The sequence below is a fragment of the Cornus florida genome, unplaced genomic scaffold (assembly GCF_030987335.1).
Source record: "Cornus florida cultivar Cherokee Brave unplaced genomic scaffold, ASM3098733v1 CherokeeBrave_3.0.0_Hap2_Chr03, whole genome shotgun sequence".
Classification (NCBI taxonomy): domain Eukaryota; kingdom Viridiplantae; phylum Streptophyta; class Magnoliopsida; order Cornales; family Cornaceae; genus Cornus; species Cornus florida.
This window is the reverse complement of record NW_026775573.1, coordinates 9,773,194-9,783,121: the sequence shown is the minus strand read 5'-3', so window position 1 is coordinate 9,783,121 and position 9,928 is coordinate 9,773,194. Positions and strand designations below refer to the sequence as shown.

Below are 9,928 nucleotides of genomic sequence, written 5' to 3'. Positions count from 1 at the left end.
GAATCCATGTATTCTAATAAATTTTGGGATTTTGTAGAACTTTCTAGTAAGGTGATACCTATGAAAGGCAAGTTAATCTACAAAAAGATACCAGAAGATTTCTTAGTGAATAAATCATGAGTGTACAAGGGAATGTCATTATTTTTCTGATTCTATATATATTGATTACATCCTACTAATTTAGAATGATGTGGAAGTTTTGTCATCAATAAAGAGGTAATTGTTCAATTACTTTTAAATGAAGAATTTTCAAGATGTAAGCTATATTCCTAGGATCAAGCTTTTGCAAGATCAGGTTAAAAGGAAAATAGGCTTATCTTAATAATCTTACATTGATAAAGTTTTGACTAGGTTTGGTATGCATAACTCAAAGAATGAGTTCTTACTTTATTGATATGGATTGCTCTCTCTAGTAAGTAGTTTTCCAAGACTAGTAGAGGAAATTGAGAAAATGAGACTGAAACTATATGCTTTGGCATATGGAAGTCTCATATATGCCATGGTCTATACCAAATAGGACATCCGCTACATAATAGGGATAGTCAGAAGATATCAATCCAATCCTGGACTTGATAACTGGTCTGTTGTGAAAAATATCATTAAGTACCTAAGGAGGACCAAGGATATCATACTCATTTATGGATGTGATGATATGGTCCTAGTCAGGTATGCTAGTTCTGATTTTCAATCAGAAGTAGATACTATGAGGTTCATGACTTAGTGTATGTTCACTTAATGGAAGGGAAATCAGTTGGTAGATTGTTAAGTAGATTTCAACTGCTGACTCAAACCTGCAGGTGGAATATATTGCAGCCTTAAAGGCGGCAAAGGAAGCCTATTGGTTTGATCTCACCGATTTAGAGGTTATGGAGTATACTAGCCTGCCTATTGAGCTATGTTGTGACAATAGTGCAGAAGTAGTCCAAACCAATGACCCAAGGTTCTATAGAGGAACAAGATACACTGAGAGGAAGTATCATGTTCTACATGATATTGTCCGGCAAAAAAATGTACTTGTAGCTAGAACATTGCATTGGAACACAACTTTGTTGATCCATTATCAAAGGTGTCATTGATCAATAATTTTGATCATCATCTGGATAATATTGGAGTTAGGTGCAATTTGAATTGGCTATGAGGGTAAGTGGGAACTGTTGGGATTTATATGCCCTGGTATAGCAAATTCCTGTTTGGATTAAAGTGACATATGTTCCTGACGTTTCTGAAATATTTATGTTTTATACAATTGGTGAATTCAATGTATTATATTTCGATTCATTATAGAATTGATAGTGTCCATTTGATTACAAGAGATATTTATATATATGTATGTGATGGCAATCGATGCATGATATATAAATAGTAATCATAAATGGTTCATAATCGGTAATTATGGATGGACTCATAATTAATTAAGATTTAAACTAGATCCGCGTTAGGTTGAAATATATTGCGAGAGCCGTCGTATACAATTGCTCCATATCACCGTCATGGCATTTGACTTTTAAGCATGAGAAAATTATAGACTCTTTTATTAATTAATAATTACTTTGATTTGTTCGGCAGATTCTTCGGGATCCTTAAACCGACACTTTGGGTAGTTATGTAATTAATAGTTAGAGGGTTATATTTTCAATATTTGTATCATTGCTACTTGTATTTATTTTGTATTGATTATGGTTGATCACAAAGTAAATTCGAAAGCCTTCGTGTGTTTTAGACAAAATGATTTATTATATATTTATTTATTTAAATTATTATTTTTGTCAAACAAATGTTTTATTGTGATCGAGTCAGAAATAATCAATGGTACCAAAATAAATATATTAATTAAGTAGTCGGATTGATGGCTTTATTTATCCGATAACTAATTATGCATAGAGGAGTCAAAGTGCAATATTGACTTAGAGGTTATTTATTGTTTAATTGGAGTTCAATTAATTTCTTTTAGTGGAGTAGAAATTAATTTATGAATTGATTGAATTGGGTCCATAGACCGGGCCAATTATTAATTCATTGTAGCCAATAAAATAATAAGCCCAAATGATTCTCACTCATAGCCCAACTTGATATTGGAATCATATTAGATTTGAGACATGTGAATTAGAGATTGAGAAGGATTTGTTGTTTCCTTTTCTTTATCTTTATGTTGCCTATAAATATACATAGTTTATGTATATTTTGGTGGTGATTTTTAGTAGAAGGAAAAAGGAATATATTTTCTCTCTCTAGAAAATTAGGGTTTATGTTCTCATCTAATGGAGGTTCCCACAAGCCTAGTTTTCCAAGGTCATTCATGGAGGCTTATGAGTGATTCCTAAAGGCAAAACAATTATCAAAAAGATGGAGATCTAAGGAGAAGGTATCTTGCTAAGGGATCTACAATAAGTGAGAACATTCACTTTAGAGGAAAGATTTAAAGATTTACTCAGACCTTTGATGTAAGTATTCAATTCATTAATTGAATGATACATCATACTTTTATTTTTGCATAAAACTTGTCTCTATGTGATGAATTAAGATCTATGAATCAAAATCCCTCAAAAAGTTTTTAAATCTAGCACATTTCCCAACACTTAATCCATTCAGAATTAAGTGCTGAATTAAGTTATCAAACAACACCTACGTCTCTCTTTTCTTCACTTCCTTGTTCATTTGATTCTAGTACATCAGATGGCTTGAGTTTCTTTTTTTTTTTTAACTCATCTTTGATTTTTGAGCTTTGAGTTTCATCATCATGTGGCTTATATATGTATTTCAAATTCATCATTAACTTTGAATCTTCACATCTGTGCAAAGCTTTGATTAACTTGAGATTAGTTTTAAACATGATTAACACACTCAAGTAAGCTCATTAGGTTCATGCTACAATAATTTGCTATAATCAAAATTGCTAAATATCATTGGATTGAAACATCCGGGTTAACAATCCTTGCTACAAAGCTAGCTTTAAAAAAAAATAAAAAATAAAAATAAAAATAAAAATAGTTAGGAGATGCAAAGAATAGCACTAATGCTCCATTTGGTAGGATGGGAGAAAATTTGATAGAAAGGAGAGAAGAAGCAATGAATGAGACATCCTTAGAGAAGAAATTGTGTGCTTCCCTTTTTTTGTTTAGTTTGATGGAAGAGAAAATAATTAAATAATACATTATTTTGTTTGTTATGAAAGAAGGGAAGAGAAAGTAATAATTTTAAAGAAAGTTTTGTAATTTAAAATTATTTATAATAATATTGTTTTTCTTCCTTCATATTTGGAGGGAAGAAAATTTGTGAAGGAGACAGATGATTCATCCATCCTCTTTTATCTTCTCCTTTGTCTCATCTTTACCAGACGATAGAAATTTGTTTATTCCTTCATGTCTTCCCTCCATCTCTCTTCCTTTTTGTCTTCCCTCCATCTCTCTTCCTTCTTTTCTACCAAATAGAGCATAAGTGCACAGGTTAGGAAAAGTAACATAATCTAGATTAATGGTAAGAATAATGGTAATGATATGAGAAGGCTAAAATTAACATAATTAGAGTTAATAAACATAGGATAATATGTAACTTGATTAAGATTATGCTTTTGGAAAGAGTAAAATGAAATAATAAGATTTATATGGAACCAACACTAAGTTGGAAAGAGACGGTTGGAAAGAGACAGATACGCTTTTTTATACTAGTAGTTGAAGTAGGTCTAAACTTTTGAAAACCAAAAGTAAATTTTTTTTTTTTTTTTTTTTTTTTTTAGTTAGCACCAAGAACTCACCTAGGCAGAGTCCCTTCGCGACCCACCCTAGGCTACAAATCTGGGAGTACAGAGTCTCGCCCCAATGATACACCGGATAAGTCGGAGAAATTGAATGACTTGGTAGGAGTCAAACACTGGTCGATTGGGTGCCAGCCCCAAACCCCTACCATCACTGTCAAGTTCTGGGGGCAAACCAAAAGTAACTTGCCCCCCAATATAATCTAATTATTAATAAAGATATTTTGAATTTACTAGTTAGACTTTATGTGGGAAGCTGTAGTACCCGCATTATTATCCATTATTTTTATTTTGACAATACTGAATTTTTGACTTCACATGCTAATAATGATGTCTGGTTGTGAAAATGTGCAGTGGCCATGGGTTTCTTTCAGACTCTATTCCAAAGACATTTCTAGGACAATTTCTAAAGGGGCCAAAGACGTTGCCGAATACACATATGGCAAGGCCAAAGACGTTGCCAGGCGAATTTCTAAAGGGGCCAAAGCCCTATGGCATAGCCCGTTTTCTAAACGGGTGGGAAAGATTGCAAATGTCGTGGGTGCCTTCCAGACTCTGTATGAAGTTGGCAAATACGCATATGAAAAGGCCAAAGACATTTGGAGGGCGATTTTTAAGACAAAGGAAGTTGAGAGGCGATCAGAGCGGTCAAAGGAAGTTGAAGAGCGGTCAGAGGAAGTTGAAGGGTGGTCAGAGGAAGATGAAAGGCGGTCAGAGCAGTCAAAGGAAGTTGAAGGGCGGCCAACGATCCTTGTGATTCGTCTGACCAGATGATATTATGTATTTGGTTAGCATTAATTGTTTAAAAAAAAATTGTGAAAAAGTATTATTTTCATAAGTTTGGATGTTAGGAAGGTGAAAAGAAAATAATTTTATATATCAAAACTGTTCTTACTAATTTAATATAAATAATATACATGGTATAAAAATATATATATGATTGGGTTATGAATAAATAAATAAATATATATATATATATATGTCAAAATACAAATTTGGTGATTGAATAGTTTTTTTTTTTTTTTTTTTTTTTTTTTTTTTTTTTTTTTTTGTGTGTGTGTTTTTAAGTTTGCAATATTAGCTCACTTCTTTTGTTAGTGAATAAATAAATAAATAAATAAATATATATATATATATATGTCCAAATACAAATTTGGTAACTGAATAGTTTTTTTTTTTTTTTTTTTTTTTTTAATAAAAGGGTGGGAAAGTTTGTAAATGTCGTGGGTACCGTCCAGATTCTGTATGAAGTTGGCAAATACGCATATGAAAAGGCCAAAGACATTTGTAGGGCGATTTTTAAGAGTGAAGTTTGCAGTATTAGCTCACTTCTTTTGTTAGTGAATAATATATATATATATATATGCCCAAATACAAATTTGGTAACTGAATAGTTTTTTTTTTAATTTTTTTTTGTAGTTTGGAATATATATTAGGAATCTACTACTGTATTTGATTAGCTCACTTTTTTGGTAAGAGTGGAAAAAAGTCCTAATTTTAAGAATTATAAAGTTTAAACTAATAATAGAATTCTAATATATCGATGAAGAAAGAAGGGCATAATAAAGTATTAAAAATAATTAATAAGGACATAATAAGAAATCAAAATATAATTATATAACTTTTACGGGCGCATAATAAAGAATGCGCTGGGCTAACCTACCAGCCTGTACATATATGTCTATATTCATATCTATCTATTGAATTTTACGCAAAATTCACATTTAAAAGCACTTTAATAGTTTAATTTACAGTTCACAACTTTTTTGATAAATAAAATAAGAAATAACAAAGGATATTGAATCTACAATCTCTCATTCACCCACTTTTATTAATAGTTGGTGAGCCTGTTCTTATTGTAAGTTTGTAACTAGCTTTAATTTTTTCCTTTTAAAAGTAATTAATTTAAGGAAACCCCCAGAAGTTCCAATTTGGTTTTCGAAAATTTGGTTTCTTTCTAACATGTTTTCAACTTCTTTTAGTAGTTAGTGTTAGGATAACTATTATAATTACATGTCCATTTTTAGAGTGTTTGTAAGACCCCTACCGATTATAATTAAATCTCCTTATTTATGGAGGTAGTCCAAATCATGTTAAAATATTGTGTTGTGGGTTTGTCGGTTGGCAACGAGCCGGAGATGATGACGGCAAGGGCAGACCTAGAACTTTAAGTAAGAGGGGTAAGACTAAAATTTTATAATAATTTTAAGGGAACATTAACAATATTTTCAGAGTATATATTAAAAAAAAAAAATAGCATAGTATATTAGTAAAAAAATAATAATAATAAGATTTATTGTTTGGACTCATTTATCATTTTCTCACACCCAAGTAGGAAATTAATACACACAAATAACCAATATATATATATATATAAAGCTAGCTAATATGGAACCAAAAAAAACAATAGTTTGTTAGTACCATAATGAAATACTCCATTGTGACAAGCATCCACCACAGAATGTGGAAGTATAAAATTGAGGATAAGTTTTCAAGATGATAAAACAAGTTCGAGAATTTCTTGTCAAGAAAAAAATTAAAAATCTACTAACATATCAGTTGCAAAGTACCGGGAAGTAGAAACCATAAATTAAGAATTGGAATTTACTTATTTGTCCTGGCACTTAAACTTCCTATCTTTATCACCCCATATTTAGAATCTAATTCAGAAGGTAAAAACTACATCAGAAACTCCATCACACTCTTCAATCCAAGGAAGGTTCAAGGTCAGTTCTCCATCAGTAGCCATCCATTCAAAGCCAACATTGGCACCATTCAAACAGCACTTCTTTGGTGACACACTTGAGTAAGCCAAGAACTGCCCTCCACCTTTAACTTTAATTTTGGCACTAATCTCTGAACCACCCTCACTGTAATCCAAGCCAATTATGGTCCCTCCACTGTTGAACATGTTGGTCAATCCAATGGGTGCAAATTTGGTGGTCAGGCCTAGCTTCTTAACTGGCACAAAGCTGAAAATCTCAAATGAAGATGATTTAATGATGATCTCAATAGAGGACATGGGCGTCGCTAAGAATAGCTTCTCAGCCTGGTTTTGATAGACCGCGAACTCCTCTGCTTCACCCATTTGTGTTGCTTCCATCTTCTGGTCCCATTCGATGTCACTGACACGCACATGACCAGCCATTGGTTTGTAGCAGTGTGAATAGCCCTTAATTCTTTGTTCCTTGGGGTCCCAGCCTGCTCCTTGGCAGTTGAAAGCACCCACCACCCCTCCATACTGTAAAACATACAGAGATTTCTCATGTCATGATTGACATAGTAATTCAAATTAATTACACATACAAACTAAGGATACAATTGAAAATTTTGTTTCAAGAAAATTTTTAAAGTATGTGGATGGGTCCTCATTGAATGATTATAAAACCAGGAAAAATTTAATCCAATTGTAGCCTAACTTAAATCTTTTTAGTGATAGACATTGATGATGGTATAAGATATATAAAGCAGAATATTAAAAAAATTAACTAGATCAAAGTGAGGGGCAGAAACCTTGTTGAAATTCCAAATCTTGAGAATGGTCTCACTGTCAAAAAGAGGGTTCTTGAAAAGGCAGTCTCTGGTTGGGAGAGCAAAGTGCTGGCACTTGGGAATGGTACCATCTGGGAACACAAGTAGCTTTAAAAGATCGAAATTGTGACCTCCCACTGAGTCACTCACATAAACAGGTCCACCACAGATAGCCCTCGATCCAGCATGAAACTTGGCACACAAATGGTCTGATTGAAACATATCCCAATCAGGCTGTATAATCTGACCCATCCACAAGCTGTTGTAGGCACAGTGGATCATATGAACCCCCTGTAACCAGTACACTCCATTTGGATCTCCATTTGGATCTTGGAACCAGAAGTCATCACCTGCAAGGAATATATATATATATATATATAACTCCAATTTGACGATTTAGCTCATACCTCGACTAGAGATACTCTATTTTTTAATCCAATCGGGACTTCTTTAGAAGTGATTAAAAAATCTTACCAACTCTTCCCATAGAAATCTGCTGTGTCCCGAGTAAGAAGAAGTCATTACATTGTTCCATGCTAGAGATGAGTCCAGTTCCTTTGAAGTTCTTGGAAAGGGATTTTGAAAGCCCCTCGTAGTAAGCCTTTGCAAGCTCAATCCGGCCTCCATATTCCTCACCAACATATTCAAGTGTCTGTAAAAATGTAGATTTTAGTTATGCAAGAGAGTGGAAAAGCTACAAAAATATAGTAAGAAAAGATAGGGACTTACATTTATAACATCCACTTTGACTCCTGTAATTCCAACTTCGGAAAGGTAGGAGTGCATAGAGTCATAGAAATCACTGGCTTGATCAGGATGAACAAGCCCAATGCCTCCTTCAACAATTTTCACCACTGCAAGATCACTCATTGTCCCATCAAGCCCTGAAGAGACTTTGCAAGGAACTGTCTTTGAACTGAGGTGAGTTGTTCCTGGCCTAACACCGCCCCACGCGCCACATAGAGCGTGCCAAACATAGATATCATCCAAACCTTTGAATTGTGCTCTCATATCCCTTGTAAAAGCCTTCATTCCATTATTTTCTGCTTTGCAGGAACAGCTCCCACAAGTTTGGCTTGAACCACCATCCTGTTCTCCACCAAACATAGCATTGTACTCTGGTGCCAGTTTTTCAATTTGTGATTGAAACTGGGACAAGTCAGTGACACCAGACTGAATGGCCTTGTCGCGAGCCTTCTCTACGTTCTCAAGCTCAATAGCTTTCGAGATAAGCATCTTTGGCCTCTTGGAATCAAATGGAGGTGGATTAGGACCCAAGATGGACCCTCCCTTGTATTTTTTAAACTTGTCACATTCATCAAGCCTATGAATCCTTGCAGTCATTTGAGTCCCACCCAAAACAAGATTTTTGGCGTCCTCGTGGGGGTCACCACCATCTAGATTGATGCTTTGCCATCCATCATCAATAATTAGAAATCTTGGTGAGACACCTCCATCTGCAAATTCCTTCACACCATGCCAGACACCGGCAGGCTCAACCGTCAAGTAGAATGCATCCCAAGTACACCAACCAAACTTGTCAACAAGGGATGGTATTGACTTCTCTTCTAAGAGCCTAAACGTATTGAGATGGACCCTAATAGCACTATAAGCCTCTTTCATCAAGTTGTAGGGATTATCAGACATGTGAACATAAGCAATTGCATCAAAAGAAGATGCTTTGACTCGAGTGGAACCACTTTCAGCACATATCATGACATGACCATCTGTGCCCGGACGTAGAGCAGACCTGAAGGAACCATCAATGATGGGCATGATGAGGACATATGACCTTATTTCAGGGACATCTAAGAGTAACCATTGGGTTTCCATCTGCAAATCTGACCCACAACTCCCCACCCACTGTGTAGTCCACCATGTTTTGAATCGAAAAATGCTCAGAAAGTCCCTACCGTTGAACATACCTAAGGAATTTATCAACATATCAGATGGTTCCTCCTTACTGAATCCAAGGAACCCACCCTTGTTTGATATGGACTGGACACGCTGAAACAGGGGAAGTGGAGCAGCAGAGGAGTGACATATGGAAGAAAAACTTTTGAAGGAGACATTGCTCGGGACTTGAGAGAGCAACGGAACTCCTTTGACACAGAATTTCCCATCAAACAAGGAAAAGCATTCATCCTTGTTATCATCGGATATTAAGCTGAAGATGGAGTTGACAGGAAGAGCCATGACAGAGGAAGAACAGGGGAATGAACTGAACTGAACTGAACTAAACAGGAATGAACTGAACTGAACTGAACTGAGAGATGAGAAATCAAGTAGAAACTAATTGGGTTTATATAGAAAACAAAGGATGTGGATATAGAATAAAAATCATTGAAAATTTCCAATATGAATCAAATCTACGCTTGAAAGGAAACATGAAATAAAGCAAGCAAGCACAAGATGAACACAACCGTTTTTGAGGAAACCCAAAACCGTGTCTTCAGATTGCTGCTCCTTCAACAGATTTAATCATTAAGCAGCCCGCTTTTCCTTAATGCAGCATTGATCCCTACGGCTAGTTGCCCGAAAACTAGATTGTGGAAATCTTTGATCATTTAGGAGAATATGGTATTTGTATTACAAATATGGCAGCTAATTTTTTTTAGTAATGTCACAAGTTACCAATTAAAATAT

The 9,928-nt window shown here is 34.6% G+C and overlaps 1 protein-coding gene across 1 annotated transcript; it reads right to left on the bottom strand.

Moving 5' to 3' along the window:
* Positions 1-6,142: 6,142 nt before the first annotated feature.
* Positions 6,143-9,478, bottom strand: LOC132301088 (stachyose synthase-like). Its single transcript, XM_059798375.1, has 4 exons — positions 8,012-9,478; positions 7,757-7,934; positions 7,265-7,632; positions 6,143-6,992 (listed from the first exon to the last, which is right to left on the bottom strand). Exons 1-4 carry the CDS (start codon positions 9,476-9,478, stop codon positions 6,417-6,419), a joined length of 2,589 nt encoding a protein of 862 aa, XP_059654358.1. The 3' UTR covers positions 6,143-6,416.
* Positions 9,479-9,928: the final 450 nt, after the last annotated feature.